Here is an 18,705-nt window from a genome sequence, read left to right on the forward strand (position 1 = left end):
GTAAGCCGGACCGGCAGAGGAGGAGAATGGGACTGGCTTGGTACAAACTTACCCGCTGTCCCACTCCGCCCGCCCCTGTTATAGTGTGCACTGACACTAAAAGTGGGCATCTCAGTCCTTGCACATTTGGCCGCATGCTATTTGCATAAACTCACAGATGGACGAGCATCAATACACGCTGCTGCGTTCGCTTCTGCATGCAACTCAGAATCTGCCCTTCATTACCTACAGAAATTGTTACATCTATTCCACTCCACTGTTATTTCTGAAGCATGTTAATTATACTCATTTCTTGACCACTGGAAGACTGCTGGAAGACATGCACATGCTGATATATCAAGATATTTATATTTTTCCAGCTTAAGGAAGACTAATTCTTATGAGCACTTCTCTAATGTCAAATCCTAAAACTGAGAAGTAAGTAAATCAGTAAGCTGTAATTTTATCCTGTGCAGCCCACGAATCCCTCCAGGCTTTTCTTTTCTCTAGGGCACAGTCGTAAAGTAACATGCTCTTCTACACAGGAGAGAGAGATATCAGGCTTCCAGAGTGTTACAGCATGCAGTGTTTCATCTGACAGAAGATCATGTGACTGAGGAATAGACCTCAGGGGTTAATATCACCCTACAGTCTACTGACACTATCTTACATTTAAAAACATACCTTTTGCAAATTATTTGGGATACGTTCTTCATCTATTTCTGTTGGTGAAATAAATACAAGTAATTAAGTAAAATAAATTTGCACAAATCATTGCAATTTAAAATTTAAAATAAATGTCCAGTTAGTGAGTATATGGTGAAAGAGCGAATTGAAGCATTTCACCTCATTCATAGCCCCATTTAGTAAATGGTGGAACGTTCCACACCGGCATAATGCGTTTTGAGAGCTCTATTTTCCCCCTATGACAGGGAAGTAGTGTTCTCCAGTCACTTCAATGTGTTCACAGTGAGCACATGTACAGTATATGAATGCTAAGAACGCTGGAATAATGCCAATGTACAAATAACCCCAGTCAGGGGGTATACACAAGGGCAGATATAATTACATGTACCCATTATTCCCCTACATACAAATCAACAAATTTACATATTCAAATAATATTTACCTACTCTCCTGGACCTTCCGGGGGAGCTGGGGCAATATGCAAATGATTTGCCTAGGATGCAGAGAATCCTAGCACTGGCCCTGGGGAGACCGGCCCGTTATGCTGGCCACACGATCCGCCGACAATAACACCACAACTGGGCATGCAAATTTAAATGCCCGGCCAGTTATGGTGTCTGGCCAGAGATATTGAGCGGCCAATTGGTAAGTGTGCATAGCCTACCAAATTAGTAGATTGGTCAACGGGACGGTTGGCCAACCTTACACTATCAAGTCACTTTTTTATGTGAACTTGGGCAACAGGTATTTACATGTGTACACCTGTAATGTGCCTGCCGCAAATGCTACTGTTCTGAAGCTTGAAAAATCTTGAGATGCATCCAAATGATCATATGCACATAAATACTCTTCTTTAACAATGTCCCTTCCTATGTACAATTGGGGAGCAAATGTTTCTGCCTCTAAACATGCAACTGATCTGATTGGACAAGGCAGTGATGACGAATTTAGCATCGTACACCTTGTCACATCATCCACTTAATATGCAAGTGGCATCTTTAAGCCACTCCTACCTCTTCTCTTCATACCTCCCCCTCTTCATCTCTTGGAAGAGAGATCTGTGAACCAGGCCAGTACAGGTTTATTAAGTCTTTTTTAAAGTTAATTTAAAGAATTCAGCTGTCACCCACCCAATACATACCAGCCAAATATATACCCCCACAATATTCTAGATCCAGGAAACAAGACAGGAAGCATGGACACGTCCCCATCCCCGATGACGCGTTTAGCACCAGTGCATACCTCCCAACTTCATAAGAGCAGAAAGCGGGACCTTGTCGCGCGGGGGCCGCTCAAAAAGGAGGTGTGGCCTGTGAAAGGGTGGTGGCCTCGCGGCAGAGCCACAATCGTGAGTTACGCACTCTTTTGCCCTGTGAGCTGCTGGTATGCCCCCTCTCCCTCTATTGCACAGCGTCTATTTACCGCTGAGCAGAGCAGCAGTGACAGGAGCCTCCCAACTGCCCCCCCCCCTCACCACCGCTGGAACTGCGGCCCGCGGTTGGGGCAGTCCCTAAACAAAGGGGCCTGTCCCGCGAAAATCGGGGCAGTTGGGAGGTATGCCAGTGAAGTACCTGGCTGCCACTTAGCCACCTCATATTTCTTGCAAACATTCATTCTTTGATGCTACTGATGTACATTGTGGTGAACGGGAGAAATGTATCACCTTTTCCACTGCAGGAATAAAATGGCCACAGGTAGGATGGCTGGATAGATACTGTACCTCATATTGGGATTGTGCACTGTAAATCTGGATATTTGGGACATACATACTAATATGCACGTACTGTACATATCAAAAATGTAATTCCAGTGCCTTATGGTGACAACAAAGTGGCACACTCTCCCCAAAAATGGTGACTGCTGAAAGCAGTGGCAGCTGCAGAGGTGAGGCTGCAGCGCAGTCCAAAATCCAAACAGGGGAGCCACACCAACTACCAGTGAGTCCTGGACACCGATGTTTGACAGCATTTAGGGTGGCAGTTGGTGTGGTTTCCCTATTTGGATTTTGGACTGTGCTGCAGCCCCAGCTCTGGAGCCGCCACTGGCTGATAAGTATATTTAAATGCCTATCACAGTCCGCAACTACAAAATGAGATTTACTCTATTTTGAAGAAAAATCTACTTGCCACTTTTTGTGCTGTATTAGGACAGAAATAAAATACTTTGTTTATCTTGTTTTCTCTGCTGTAAATAATTCCTAAGATGTGGTTAGAATAATGCCTCATTGGAGTATTGCTGTGCATACTGGGAGAAGTCCATTGTACTGGAATATCTCCCACAATAAGACAAACAGTCCCGGAGCAGTTGGTGTGAGCTTGATCTAAGGGATCTCAGACCATGATTAGTTTAATCCCTTTATAGGAGAAATCCCACTGTTCACTGAATACAAAGCTCCATCTGTAATCGTAAGATGCCAAGTATCTCATGCCCATCACAACACAGGCATCAAGAATGAGGGGTACATCAGTCTGTCAGAGGGATCAGAGTGATGTGCAGGTTACAGGGGACATGTACTACAGCTACCTTTATACAGCAAGGAGTGATTATTATTCTACAGTGACAACATTCTAATATGAAATATATATTTGTCATCAAAGAAACAGGGCATAAGATAGAAACTTATTTTCAGACACAAACAAATTAATGATGTAAGGGTCAGAAACTAGCTTGTCAAGGCTCCATAGGGAGAGAACGGGTGTGGTATTGAAGGTCGACCACACTTAGGTCGACAGTGTCTAGGTCGACCACTATTGGTCGACAGTAACTAGGTCGACAGGGATTCTAGGACGACAGGGTCCCCAGGTCGACATGGTCTAGGTCCACAGGTCAAAAGGTCAACATGAGTTTTTTAATCTTTTTGGTGTCGTTTTCGCCATACAGTGACCGGGAACCCCAATTAGTGCACCGTGTCCCTCGCATGGCTCGTCATGCTTCGGGCAGGTTACCGTTCCCAATCGTAGTCCACGTGGATCGTAAAGTATGGTAAAGGGGGAAAAAAAGGAAAAAAAAAAAAAAATTTTCATTTCGACCTTTTGACCTGATGACCAAGAAAATGTCAACCTAGAGACCCTGTCAACCTAGTTACTGTCGACCAATAGTGGTCGACCTAGACACTGTCAACCTAGAGACAGGCTATCGGAGAGAACAGCAGTTCTGCAAAACTGACGGAAAACCAAAGTAATCTATTCCAGTCTTCGCCCTTACAATAGGGCTGATTCAAATTTGTAGTTGTATGATCGCTGTCAAAGTCAGAAAAATGTCTCAATGCACGTTGCCATATTTGCACCGCACACTGGTCCGCGCTGCGCGTGCATGCGCTCTCCCGTGGATTCGCATACCCGCAATAACGTGCACTCGCAGGCGCGGTATGCGTATTTACGGTAGAGTTTATGTAGTCGTAGCGTGCGACTCATTCGTTACAAATGTTCACAATTAATGTAGTTTATAGATCATGGTCCCTTTGATAGATTCTGAAAGTTTGGTTAAAATACAATGTCCCAGAGCTGAGGAATCCCTCTTTATATCGTACAAAGGGTCTAACAGGAATCCTACAGCAGTGTTTGGTACCCATCGGAAGAGTATTTAATTAGCAATATTCCGGTGTTGGTTTGGAGCGTATTAATCGCTCGTGCGAATAGTTATGGACATAAGAAGTTTATGTCCATTTCTATTATTTACACATACTCAGGTATGCGGCGGGAAACCCAGTTTCCCACCCACCTGAGCTGTTGGAAATCGTCACAGCCCACCTGTATGAATCACCCTATGACCTTTTGTTATGATGCAGGGCCGAATTCCTTCGGCCAATGGACAATGGGATTGTAGGACCAGGAGATTACATTGTGTGTGGGGCATAAATAGGCAGGCCGACCACATCCAGCTCTCACTCTCTCATCAACGGTTATCTGCTGATAGCCGGGAGCTGGATATCGAGGCGCAGGCGATCATACCCTTTGTGCGTAAGTTTCTCTCCGTTATCATTGTCTTTCTGTGAGCCAATTTCTCTCATCTCATCTCTCTCTCTCTCTCTCTGTTCTGTTCTCTCATATCTCCCCTAGACTAGGCTAGTATTGTATTGTATTAGATAGTATTGTATTGTATTGCATTTAGGTCAGTGTAGTATTGTCTTTTTGTATTTATTGTTTAGTTCTGTGGTTAGGAAGTCTCTGTTATATTGTAGTGTATCATTTGTACTGTTATCCCCTTTTACAAGTATATTAGATATAATACAGTTAATAGGCCTTGGAACCTAAACCAGTATCTGTGTATTTTCTATAGTGTTAAGTGTTCACTTGAGCGTCGGTGACGCTCAAGCAGCTTTGTAGTTAGTCAGGTTACACAAGGTTGCACTTACACCCTGTACTCACATTAAGGTATTCAGTGTATTTCATTGGTATAAGGTTTTATCATAAAGGTATAGTGTTGTGAGCGTCTGCATCGCTGGTGACCTCCTCGTGGTCTCGAGCGTAAGCTACGCCATAGCGAATCATTACCCTAGACATAACCAATAACGTGTCCTGTGATCCCTGGGCCGTGAGCGAACGTGACGCTTGAGCGTCTCGCCTACGGCTGAGCGATCGTTACGCAACTAGCGTACCATTACGGTACTTCTTAAGTAAACAGCGTACAGTGTTCTTAGCTTCATAAAGGGTTGTTTATACGACAAAGGAATTTAGCATTGTCAATTGCGGGCTCGTCCTATACTTCTCATATCTGCACTAGGTAGATCAGCAGACATTATCCCTCCAGCAAAGGGTGGGAGTGTCTCACAGTGCTGACGGGATAAGCGTCTGCTTCGCTTAGATAAAGAGTGCTGAAGGAACCCGGTAACCGGAAGTAAGAACAAAACGCTTGTGTCTTTTTAAAACTGTTTATTTTTCTTTTGTCTTGCGTACGCATACATACCTGCATTTCTTTTCACTTGTGTATTTCATTTTTCGTATATCACTATTCCTGTTTGCCAAATTTTATAGTTGATAGAAAGTGCTAAAAGGAGATTTGCTGTTATTTAATAGTAGAGGTAATAGTTAAAGTATAGAACAACACACGGTTTGTCTGAGATACAAGGCAGTCAGTGTGGATTGCGGTAGATGATCAGGGATCATTTACATTGATAAAAATATATTGTGTTACGGTGGATCCTTTGCATTGCGTACACGTGTCGCTAACAAAGACTAGCGTACGCAATCCAAAAGGCAGACGCACGCAGCGTTCATTACGCAACGTAGCGTCCGGTTACGCTCACGTAGCTCAAGTCACGAAAAAGTTGAATTAGCGCAAAGCGATAATTAGCGCAAGGCGATAAGTAACGCACAGCGGTAGATAACGCGAAGCGGTAAATAACGCAAATCTATTTTTGGAAAATCGGAAATTTAGTTTAACAGATCCTGCTCCTAATTGGTAACACTTTTGGCCTAAAGACAATTTCTGCGCAGAAATAGATATAGAAACAAAAGTGTACATGTGTTGAGTGAGTGTGTTTTGTATACAAAAGTTTATATAACTTTAAGGTGGAACCAAAAGGAAAGCCGGGTACTCGTCAAGGGACATACGTGTAAGTGACATATACGGTGGCCAGGGAGGCATCCCTGGTTAAATAATATTTGAGCATTAGAGTATAGCGGACCATAAGGTAACAAGACCAGGAGGTCATAAGGTAACAAGACCAGGAGGTCATAAGGTAACAAGACCAGGAGGTCGTAAGGTAAAAGGTCCGCTATAAAAGTCCAGTGGCACAACGCCTGGGGTGTTGGTGCAGAACCCATATAGGCCATACAAGCTCTGGCTGAAGGAATCGCAGCCGGAAACATAGATTCCATTGATCTTTCAGTACATGACAAGTAGTGCTCGTATACTGAACGATTGGACCGCACGTTATTGTGTGCAGTGGTTAGTAATCTGACCTAATACCATTAGAGTAAAGTGGTCACAAACGCTATCTGTACATTCTGACGTGATTTGTGTAATTTTTTATTTTTGGAAGGGAAGTTCGCTGGTCACTCAGGAACTATCTAACAACCCCAACTTTACTGGAAAGAGTAAGTGTCCTGCGGGTAACCCTCATATGTTCCAGTAAACTAAAGGTTCACAGGGGCCCTAGGTTGGGTCCAGCAGCTCTGGCTACAGTGATTGCAGCACAGGCCAACGTGGGCGAGAAGTAAGTGGGGTACTTGATAAACCACCACCGCCGGCCTGCCCAAGGACATCTTGGTTTGTTTGTAAGGGTTCGCTGAAAGCCTTGATATTCAAGGAGGAATAAGCAACGCCTGCAGATTATGGGGGCCATTTGTTCAGGTAGGGGGCGATCAACCCTGGTTCAGGTTGATTCTGTGAACCGACCAGTTGGGTCGGCACGATATGTAATGTGTGAAAAATATGGAATTCACACCGAATCTTTATGTGATGAATGGGAGAGAATGACTGTACAAGACAGGGACAAGTTCCCAAGAATAGGTAGCTTTAGTCCAGAAGTGTTACAAAATTTAAGGAGGAGGATATGTCTCGTAAAATCAACAAAGAGACGAATTCAACATCATGATTGTTTACAGTTATGGCACCAGGAAGGTGAGATACAGAGAGGTTTGGCTCTGGCGGCAGGATCTGGGGCAGTCAGGAAGTTGATTGCCACAGCTCCTCCTCCACCATACATTGCAGGAGAGAAGTTGATTGCGGAGAGAAACGCACTGGGTTGTAAAACACAAACTCTTAGTAACCCTGTAAATGTTAATGATGTTAACCAAATAACTCATGCAAGTATTAACCCGTGCAAGATGTACCCTGTTTTGAACCTTCCTCAGGAGTGTGATCAAGAAGACGATTCAGCAACAATTTCAGCTCTCTCTCTTGCAGCCACCATAGCAGAGACCACAGTAGGCACAGCGACACCCACGAGATTAGTGAAAGCCCCTAGCGGAGGGATAGGTGAGGTCGTGTCAACGGGTAAGTACGGCACCATGCACTACACTGAAACAATTGTACCACAACAAGCTGTAGAATCTACACAGGAAGAGGCTGTTAGAATTGCTCCTGTAAGGGTAATAGCAGTTCCCAATGGAAAAACAGATGTGTCTGGAGCCACTCCCATAAGGAACATTGCCATGTACACTCCATTTTCCAGAATGGAATTAAGAACAATAGTGTCCGAATTTCCTGACCCCAGGAAGGATTTAGTTGCTAGCCAAAAATACATCAGGGATCTAGGTAACACTGTAGAACCCAACAACAAGGATTGGCAGATACTGCTAAGAGCTTGTTTACCTTCCAATGTTGATGCAACTCAGTTTTTAGCTGATTGTGCATTGGATAAAGATGTACCGCTTACAGACGTGTACAACAAGGATAATGTAAAGAGGATAAATTTACAGCTAAAGGAGTATTTCCCAGCCGTTGTTAAATGGAATAAAATATTTTCCATTAAGCAAAAGGAGTCCGAAACGGCAACAGAATATTTTCACCGGGCACTATTAGAAATGGCAAAGTACACTGGTATAGAAGACATTAAGACCAACCCAAACCATCGGGAAGTAGCAGTATCTGTACTGATGGATGGTTTAAAGGAAACATTAAAGACTAGGGTTCAGACCACGCAACCGTGCTGGCGAGGTCTGTCAGTGTCCGGCTTGAGAGAGGCTGCTATTGATCATGACAGAAACATCACTAGGCACAGGGAGTCGCAAAGTGATAAGTTGATGTCCGTAAGTATACAGGCGCTGACCACAAGGCAGCCTGCGTATGTACCACCGAATCCTGTGGGTAAGGCAAGTGTAATAACATGTTTTTCTTGTAACAGACCGGGACACTTTGCACGAGAATGTAGAACAAAGAATGTACAAAGATCTTTTAAACCCCCTAGACAACAACACAACACACGACATTGGGAGCAGGGTCCACAGAGGCGGAGTTTTGAGCCACATACAGGGGAAACAAAAAGATATCCCCCGAACAGAGATTGGCATGCCTCTGGTAGTTCCCAGCTAACTCCCTCACAAGTAGTTGCTGCCAGCGGGATTCTGGGAGGTCAGCATACCCAATAGGGGTGTGGCCATACCTGTAATCTGCAGCCAGTTAAGTTGATTGCCAGTCTTGGAAGCGAACCAGAAATTGCAATCAATGTAGCTGGTAAAACTTTAAACTTTCTTGTAGACACAGGGGCGGCCAAGTCAGTGATAAATTCGACAGTGGGCATGAGAACCACTGGTAGGACAATTCCAGCCATGGGAGTAACAGGAGTAGTCCAGCACTACCCTGTTAGCAAACCAGCCGAGATTACAATAGGGCCTTTGCATACCAAGCATTCCTTTTTGCTGGCTGCATCTGCACCAACTAATCTCCTGGGAAGAGACTTACTATGTAAAATGGGTTGCGTCATTTATTGTACTCCTGAAGGTGTATTCTTGGACATCCCTGAGAATCACGCTCAGGAAGTACGAGACATGTTAGACTCCCCATCAAAATTAATGTCACATTCCATTATGACAAATAGGAATCCATCCCAAGTAGAAAAGATGATATCTCAGATACCAGAGTCACTTTGGACAAAAGATGGACAGGACACTGGATTAATGGCAAACGTAGCTCCAGTAGTTGTGCAAGTAAAAGATGGTAGGATAGCTCCAAAAATCCCACAGTATCCTCTGAAGCCAGAGGTGGAGCTAGGAGTTTTTCCCGTAATAGAGCGCTTGCTACAACAGGGCATTCTAGTAAGAACGTCCAGCACCGCAAATAGTCCCATCTTCCCTGTTAAAAAGAGTGGGGGGAGGGGTTACAGGCTAGTGCCTGTAACCCCTAAGGGGGATTAACAAAATAGTTGAGAGTCAGTTCCCCGTAGTGCCTAATCCAGCTGTCATCCTAATGCAAATTCCTCCCACTGCAAAATTTTTCACTGTTATTGACCTCTGCTCCGCTTTCTTTTCGGTACCTCTGCACCCTGACAGCCAATATTTGTTTGCATTCACATACAGAGGAGTCCAATACACGTGGACTCGGTTACCCCAAGGTTTCATAGATAGTCCAAGTATATTTTCTCAGGCTTTGCATGATTGTTTACAGTCTTTCCAACCAGACAGTGGATCAGTATTGATACAGTATGTGGACGATTTATTACTGTGTTCAGATTCACTGGAAGCATCTCTGAAGGATACGAAACAGCTCCTGTTTCATCTTTCAGACACAGGTCACAAGGTTTCCAAAGACAAGTTGCAATTATGCCAAGCTAAGGTAAAATATTTGGGACACTGTCTAACACAAGGACTGAGACACCTGACCGCTGATAGAATCCAAGCCATTAGAGACATGACACTGCCACAAACCCAGCAACAGATCAGGACGTTTTTAGGAATGTGTGGGTATTGCCGTAATTGGATCCCAGGGTTTTCCATATTGGTGCTACCTTTGCAGGAAATGGTCTCTTCAAACAAACCTGATCGGATTTCGCATACAGACGAATCTGAAACAGCATTTGAGAGACTCAAACAGTGCCTAACGCAGGCACCAGCACTAGGTATGCCAGACTATGGGAAACCCTTTGAACTATACGGAACAGAAAGTGCTGGGTGCGCAGCAGGTGTACTAACACAAAAACACGGTGATGCCAGCAGGCCAATTGCATACTACAGCGCCCAGCTAGATACGGTAGCGCGATCCCTCCCCACATGCTTGCGTAGCGTTGCGGCGATAGCATTGCTAGTGACAAAAAGCGAAGATGTCGTGCTAGGCCACAACCTCACAATCCATACACCGCATGCGGTATCTGCCTTATTGAATTCTGCCCAAACCAGACACGTCTCATCTGCAAGGTTTACAAGATGGGAATTGGCATTAATGGCCCCCGTAAACATCACCATAAGGAGATGCAGCGCATTAAATCCTGCAACATTTCTCCCAGGTGTGCCTGGTCAGACACAAAGGGTGGAAGGTGAGAGTGATGGGGAAGGAGGATTTAATGCAAAGGAAGATACACATGATTGTATGGAATATTTGACCCAAAATTTTACCGCAAGGCCTGACATCAATGACAATCCACTGGAAGATGCAGAACTCACGTTCTACACGGATGGTAGTTGTCACAGACAGTCAGACTCGGGAGACTTGTGTACTGGATACGCAGTCGTAGATGACCAAGACACCATAGAAGCGGAACCGCTAGGCCCACCTCACTCAGCCCAGGTTGCTGAACTGGTCGCCCTAACCAGAGCATGTGAATTGGCTAAGGGTAAGTCAGCCAATATCTACACCGATTCCAGATACGCGTTCGGGGTAGTCCATGATTTCGGAGCGCTATGGCGGCTCAGAAATTTCATGACGGCAGCTGGTACACCGATAGCGCATGCAGCTCACATAAAAAGGCTTCTAACAGCGATACAGGAACCCGACAGAGTGGCTGTTATCAAATGTAAAGCACATACATATAGCCAAGACCCAGTATCCCTTGGTAACAGCCGAGCAGACGAAGCCGCAAAGCTTGCAGCTGCTACCCCCACACGGACAGACACCACACAGTTGATGATATTTAATACCATCAACACACAGAAGTTGTGTGAGATGCAGAATCTGTGTTCCACACAGGAAAGAGCAGTCTGGAAGGCAAAGGGATATGGCCAGGAGTCCTCAGGGCTCTGGACGGATGGACATGGTAAACCAGTGGCCCCCAGGGCATACCTTCCATGTCTGGCTGAAGCAGCTCACGGGCTGACTCATCTAGGCAAGGAGGGGATGTGCAAATTGGTAAGAGCATACTGGTGCGCCCCAGGATTCTCCTCTCATGCGAGTAAAAGAGCAATGTCATGCCTTACCTGTCTGAGAAAGAATATTGGAAAAGCAATACCTACAGAACCATCCCATATCCCACCTGCCGGCGGCCCTTTCCAGGTAATACAAATTGACTTCATTCAATTACCCCCATGTCGAAATTTGAAATATGTACTTGTCTGTATAGATGTTTTCTCGAATTGGGTCGAGGCTTTTCCAGCAGCTACAAATACCGCTATGTTTACAGCTAAGAAAATTGTGCAGGAATTTGTATGTAGATATGGTATCCCTAGAATCATTGAAAGTGATAGGGGTACCCATTTTACAGGTGATGTCTTTCAAGGAATGTGTAAATTGATGGGTATTGATAGCAAGCTGCACACTCCGTACCGTCCACAGGCGAGTGCGAAGGTCGAAAGAGTGAACAGCACTATTAAAAATAAATTGAGTAAAGTAATGGCAGAGACAGGATTGACGTGGCCAGAAGCTTTACCCATTGTTTTGTATAGCATCAGAACCACTCCCAGGTCCCCTCTTAATCTGTCTCCTTTTGAAATCTTGTTTGGTCGACAACCGCATGTCATGATTAACCCTCAGGATGATTTGAAATGTAACAATGAAGTAACTGTAAAGTACTTGATTAACATGAGTAAACAGTTGAGGAATCAAAATGATAATCTGAAGTTGGTGATTCCTGATTTACCAGATAGTAATTGTCATGACATTGAACCTGGGGATTATGTAATGATACGAAATTTTCTACGCTCAGGTTGTCTTATTGATAGATGGGAAGGACCATACCAGGTCTTATTGACTAGCACCACAGCATTGAAGGTTGCTGAGAGAGAGACTTGGGTCCATTCATCCCACTGCAAAAAGGTTGCTGATCCAGAGAAGTCCCGCGATAAGGAACAGACGGTAGAGGTTGTATCACTGGAGTGTCTGTTCCAGGAGGATTGAGGCGGCACCTGAGCCTTGAAGACCGAAAGCAGTTGTCGACTCCCTTCTCCCTTTTATTGTTTTTCTCCACTTCCCAGCCCCTCTCCCTTAAAATTTCTTTTTCCCCCTCCTCATTCTTCTCTATTTCCTCCTCAAAGATGGACTTGCCCCAAGAGACTGTGATCCGGATTTTGATGTTAACCATGATGTTGACCAGAGCAGTCTGTTCCGGCGAGAGTACCATAGAGGTCGAAAGAGGTTCTGGAATGGGTTCCGATTATGATGATGGAGGCGTAGTTTTCCAAGATCAACCAAACCAACAAGCAAAGGCGAGTATCAGAAAACGATCCGATAGAAGAAATTGTGATGGATTGTTAGCTGAAGAAAATTGTATCTGTAGGCTCTGTGATAATCTGGTTGAAGATGGATGCATAAAGAAATGCCAATCTAGTTTTAATATCCATATAGACCGGCATCCATTGAGTGACTATCACTCCTTAGTGGGTAACGTGTTAAACCAAACAGATTGTTGGGTATGCTCTCAAGTACCTCAGGGTCACAGCAAATCAGGGCTAGTACCATTTCCTTTAACGTTAGGGGAGGTACTTGAGCTAAGTGGTGGGAGACCGGTGGACCGGAGGTTTAACATCTCCAGCCCTCCTAGTTTGAAGCTCCACCAATACCATGTGGATAGGTCCCTCTTATGTTTTAACATCTCCAATCCTAGAAAACCGGGAAATTGGGAAGTGTCATGGAGCAACCTTACCATGACCTTTTCACACAGAGCAGATAGAATGCCTACAGATACAGAGCTCGTACGCCACATAGCCAGTAGAGGAAAATCTTTCCGGTATCGATATACCTTAGGAAATAGGATTACTAGAGTTGGAGAGGTATCACCAGGATACTGTGCACATATCGTACAAACCGATACGTGCATTAAGCAGTTGGAAGAATTAGGGTCAGGAGATTTCACCTGGAAGGTTTGTAACATGGTCATGTCCTTCTCCGTCCCATATGTTCTCCCCGATGATGCATATTTCATATGCGGGAGAAAGGCGTACAAGTGGCTTGCCCCAAACTCTGAAGGATTGTGTTATATTGGAAAAGTATTGCCTGAAGTGATGACTGTTACACATGACAAAATGAAGGACATACACCGTGGTGCCCAAGCTCCTTATACTCACACTCATTACGAGCACCGAGTTAAAAGACAACTGTCAGAAAGGTTAGAGCATCCGGCCTCTGATCTTATCCATGAATCCACCGGGATTCAGGTTCTGGTAGCGTTAGATTTCACTCGTACCGCTCGGGGAGTGATGAATTATAGATACATTTCCGCACTCGCCAATTTGTTAGATAATATCACTGAAATGTATGATGACACGTTTAGATACACTGGAAGAGAACTTCAAGCTTACAAAACAGAACTAGTTCAGCATAGGATGGTTCTTAATTATCTTACAGCAGTAACAGGCGGATATTGTGTTACATTGGCAACACAGTACGGCATAAAGTGTTGCACGTATATCACAAATAGCACCGAGGATCCGGTAGAGGTCATAGACCAAAAGATGGACGATATTCTCCAATTGAAGTGGGAATTTCGTCGAAAACACAATCTCACCCTTGCTGCTGTAGGTAATGAGCTGACTGGTTGGGTGTCATGGTTGAACCCGCGAAATTGGTTCTCCGGTTTAGGAGACTGGGCTCAAGGAGTCATAATGGATGTTGGAAAGTTTCTACTATGTATCTTGGGTGTCGTTATATCGATTGGATTGATATTTAGATGCGGGCAGGCTTTAATGAGGTGCAAACAAAGTACAAAAGTGATGAGCTTGAGGAGTGAGGAAACTGTAATTAACCTGGATTTGATTTATGACCCAATGATAGAAACCAGAATGTGATGAAAATGCGATTATACGGTCCGTTTCTTTCACCTGTTTTTCTGCTTTTCTCCAAGATACAAAGACCCCCTTGGACGAGGAAGCTGACGAGACGAGATGTATACAGACAACGGATTGACCAAAGAAGAAGATTTGACAACTTTAAATATGGACACTTGATGAACTTTGCCATGGATCCCCAGTTTCCCTAGTATTTTTAAACTCACGCTAGCCCAACATTTTTGTAAATCTGATGGCACTGACAAAGCTTGTTGCTCATGCCTAAGGAGCAAAACAGCGCAAAGAAGACGACTCTCAACAGATACCGAACACAACTTCGACGACAGATGTACATTTCCCTGACATAGAATATCATTGCATTTTTCGTAAGTGTTCTTTATCTTCATCTCTACAACCCTCAGGTAACGACACACATAGACGATAGGGAATACAGGCACAGATATCAGCAACCACATACCTCCCCCATTCATGTATCATCAACTAAAATGTGCATCCCCATTTTGTTACAACCACAGCCGAAAAGAGCTCGGTAAAGTTTGACAGCCCATCCACAGACCTGTACCACAGGATAAGAAGGAATTCAAATGTATACTTCGCAATACCTCGAAGCTTGATTTACAACACGTACGGCACGATGATACATGACCCCCCCCAAACATGGATTCATACACACATGCTTCTGCTATCTCACTAGGTCATACCCTCTTCACACCTTCTCCTCTCTCCTCCCCTACCCAACCATGGAAATCAATTAACCCCTGACTTACATTTTTCTCCTTAAATGTTTTGTGGCAGTTATTATTGACTGCCAAAGGGTGGACTGTCAAAGTCAGAAAAATGTCTCAATGCACGTTGCCATATTTGCACCGCACACTGGTCCGCGCTGCGCGTGCATGCGCTCTCCCGTGGATTCGCATACCCGCAATAACGTGCACTCGCAGGCGCGGTATGCGTATTTACGGTAGAGTTTATGTAGTCGTAGCGTGCGACTCATTCGTTACAAATGTTCACAATTAATGTAGTTTATAGATCATGGTCCCTTTGATAGATTCTGAAAGTTTGGTTAAAATACAATGTCCCAGAGCTGAGGAATCCCTCTTTATATCGTACAAAGGGTCTAACAGGAATCCTACAGCAGTGTTTGGTACCCATCGGAAGAGTATTTAATTAGCAATATTCCGGTGTTGGTTTGGAGCGTATTAATCGCTCGTGCGAATAGTTATGGACATAAGAAGTTTATGTCCATTTCTATTATTTACACATACTCAGGTATGCGGCGGGAAACCCAGTTTCCCACCCACCTGAGCTGTTGGAAATCGTCACAGCCCACCTGTATGAATCACCCTATGACCTTTTGTTATGATGCAGGGCCGAATTCCTTCGGCCAATGGACAATGGGATTGTAGGACCAGGAGATTACATTGTGTGTGGGGCATAAATAGGCAGGCCGACCACATCCAGCTCTCACTCTCTCATCAACGGTTATCTGCTGATAGCCGGGAGCTGGATATCGAGGCGCAGGCGATCATACCCTTTGTGCGTAAGTTTCTCTCCGTTATCATTGTCTTTCTGTGAGCCAATTTCTCTCATCTCATCTCTCTCTCTCTCTCTCTGTTCTGTTCTCTCATATCTCCCCTAGACTAGGCTAGTATTGTATTGTATTAGATAGTATTGTATTGTATTGCATTTAGGTCAGTGTAGTATTGTCTTTTTGTATTTATTGTTTAGTTCTGTGGTTAGGAAGTCTCTGTTATATTGTAGTGTATCATTTGTACTGTTATCCCCTTTTACAAGTATATTAGATATAATACAGTTAATAGGCCTTGGAACCTAAACCAGTATCTGTGTATTTTCTATAGTGTTAAGTGTTCACTTGAGCGTCGGTGACGCTCAAGCAGCTTTGTAGTTAGTCAGGTTACACAAGGTTGCACTTACACCCTGTACTCACATTAAGGTATTCAGTGTATTTCATTGGTATAAGGTTTTATCATAAAGGTATAGTGTTGTGAGCGTCTGCATCGCTGGTGACCTCCTCGTGGTCTCGAGCGTAAGCTACGCCATAGCGAATCATTACCCTAGACATAACCAATAACGTGTCCTGTGATCCCTGGGCCGTGAGCGAACGTGACGCTTGAGCGTCTCGCCTACGGCTGAGCGATCGTTACGCAACTAGCGTACCATTACGGTACTTCTTAAGTAAACAGCGTACAGTGTTCTTAGCTTCATAAAGGGTTGTTTATACGACAAAGGAATTTAGCATTGTCATCGCCTACTCAGATACTGCGCAACAATATGCGAATGTCTCAGCTGGCAGGACGCAGCATGGTCGCAGATACTTCAATAAATGGCCCTCTGATTAACCTATGGTCATACAGAATGGCCGTGTGTACTGAGGCACAAGAGCCATATTTGACACATACTGGATCACAGATTCGAGCAGCGACACACACCAAAAACGGCCGGATCACACCTGGCATTTTTGCCACCACTCCTGGTTGATATCCCCAAATGGTCTCTTCCTTGTCAATCACTTTACTTTGGGAATGAGCCTCACTGCCAGTGACAATGGTAACAGACTTTGATGTGTGTTCAGTGTGACTAATGGGCCCTACACACTGGAGAATATCTAAGACCGATATGAATGATATCGTTCAGAAATTAATGATATATCGTTCTTATCGTTTAGTGTGGAGGCACCAACGATGAACGATGCGCGTCCCCACGGTCATTCATCTTTGGTTTTTCATCGTTTTTCAGTGCATGCCAATTTGGACAATATCGATCATCATTCATATCGGTCATCGTTCAAATCGCACTAACCGTCCAGTGTGTAAGGCCTATTAGAAAGGGAAGCAGACAATTAACCGCCGGTCGGGATCCCACCGGTCAGAATACCGACGCCAGAATCTGGACACCAGCTGAAATACCGGTGGTCCACACCACCACCCGAGGGAGAATAGAACCCTACCGGGCCCGAAGCGTGGCAAGCGCAGTGAGCCTGCGAGAGGACATGCTGCGCTCGCCACCGGGATCCCGGCGTCGGTCTCCTGACCACCAGGATCTCATACTGATCCCATTAGACATATGTGCAGTCGTCATATCATCGGAAAAGTATACAACTGTGAATCAGGCCCGTAGGGTTATATTTACTAAGGGTAAATTTTGTAGATTTTTTGCAATTTGAAACTAGTTAAAAAAAAAAAGAAAATTCTAAATCGATGTTGTGTTTCAGGGGCTGAAACACACATTTACTAAGATTTAAAAATCAATATAAAAATTGTCTATATAGCCCCTGAAACACTACATCGATCTAGATCGATTTTTATCTATTTCAAATGAAAATCTATTTTGAAAAAATTATTGAAATCGCTCTTTAGTTAATATACTCCATAGTTGCCAAAGACCCTAATACCCCTTTCACATCGCACTAAAAACCCGGTATCGACACGGCATATTGCCGTGTCGAAACGGGTCCGTGTGCGATGTGAAAGGTCCTTTGGTGAATTAGCGGGTCGTCTGACCCGGTAATTCAACCCGGTAAAAAAGAAGGGTTATTACCGGGTTGATTACCGGGTCAGGCGCAGTGTGAATGGGAGCCGTTCCGATGCGACACGGCTCCCATTCACAGTATAGGCAGAGGCGGCGCAGGAGATGAGCTCATCTCTCGACGACGCCTCCAGCCCCGCCCCTGCTGCTGCTGCGCCCTCCGCTGCTATGGCAACCGACCTGGTATATTGCCGGGTCGGAAAGCCAGCAACGGAGCGCAAATGCCGGATCCCACCCGGTAAGTACACGTTTCTCTTACCGGGTAGGATCCGGCATTTGCGATGTGAAAGCAGCATAATGCTTATGAACAGCGTTTAAAGAATTTGTCATGAAAATGTTCCTAATTTTCATTAGCGATAACTGTAGACTATCATTCTTTTTTTTTTTTTTTAACAATATTTTTATTGAAGTTTAACACAAACAAATAGGGACAACAGAAAATAAACGGGGAAAGAAGGGAAAGCAGGTAAATGACATTGATAGATGGACAAAGCACAACTAAGCATTACACACGTGAAGCATACTGTACATAAGAAAATAAACAATAGTAAGGCCTAGTGCTAGTCAATTATTAACCAAACTGCACCAACATACATCTCTTCACTCATCTCAAAATATCTCCCTACCCGACCTCTCCGCTCTGCACAAGATCTACGTCTCTCATCCACACGCATTACTTGTTCACACTCAAAATTACAGGACTTTATCAGGGCTTCACCCACTCTGTGGAAAGCCCTCCCATGCACAGTAAAACTCGCCTCTAGTCTCCAAACCTTTAAATGTTCCCTGAAAACTCACCTCTTCAGACAAGCCTATCAAATTCCAGACCCACACACATAACCTTCAATGCTTCCCTATCTAATTACATCCTCTCTGTACAGTACATATAACCTCACATATC

General features: G+C 44.4%; 1 protein-coding gene across 6 annotated transcripts in view; it reads right to left on the bottom strand.

The window, feature by feature from the left end:
- The window catches only part of PPP1R1A (protein phosphatase 1 regulatory inhibitor subunit 1A), a 457,483-nt gene that overhangs the window by 69,773 nt on the left and 369,005 nt on the right, over positions 1-18,705 (bottom strand). For 5 of the 6 annotated variants that reach the window (XM_063952211.1, XM_063952212.1, XM_063952214.1 and 2 more), the window contains one exon: positions 664-701. The exons of the other annotated variant lie outside the window; for it this stretch is intronic. In XM_063952211.1, the coding sequence (XP_063808281.1) occupies positions 664-701 (38 nt within the window). The remainder of the gene's footprint in view (positions 1-663; positions 702-18,705) is intronic. 6 annotated transcript variants of the gene reach the window in all.

This window comes from Pseudophryne corroboree, chromosome 2 (assembly GCF_028390025.1).
Source record: "Pseudophryne corroboree isolate aPseCor3 chromosome 2, aPseCor3.hap2, whole genome shotgun sequence".
Lineage (NCBI taxonomy): Eukaryota > Metazoa > Chordata > Amphibia > Anura > Myobatrachidae > Pseudophryne > Pseudophryne corroboree.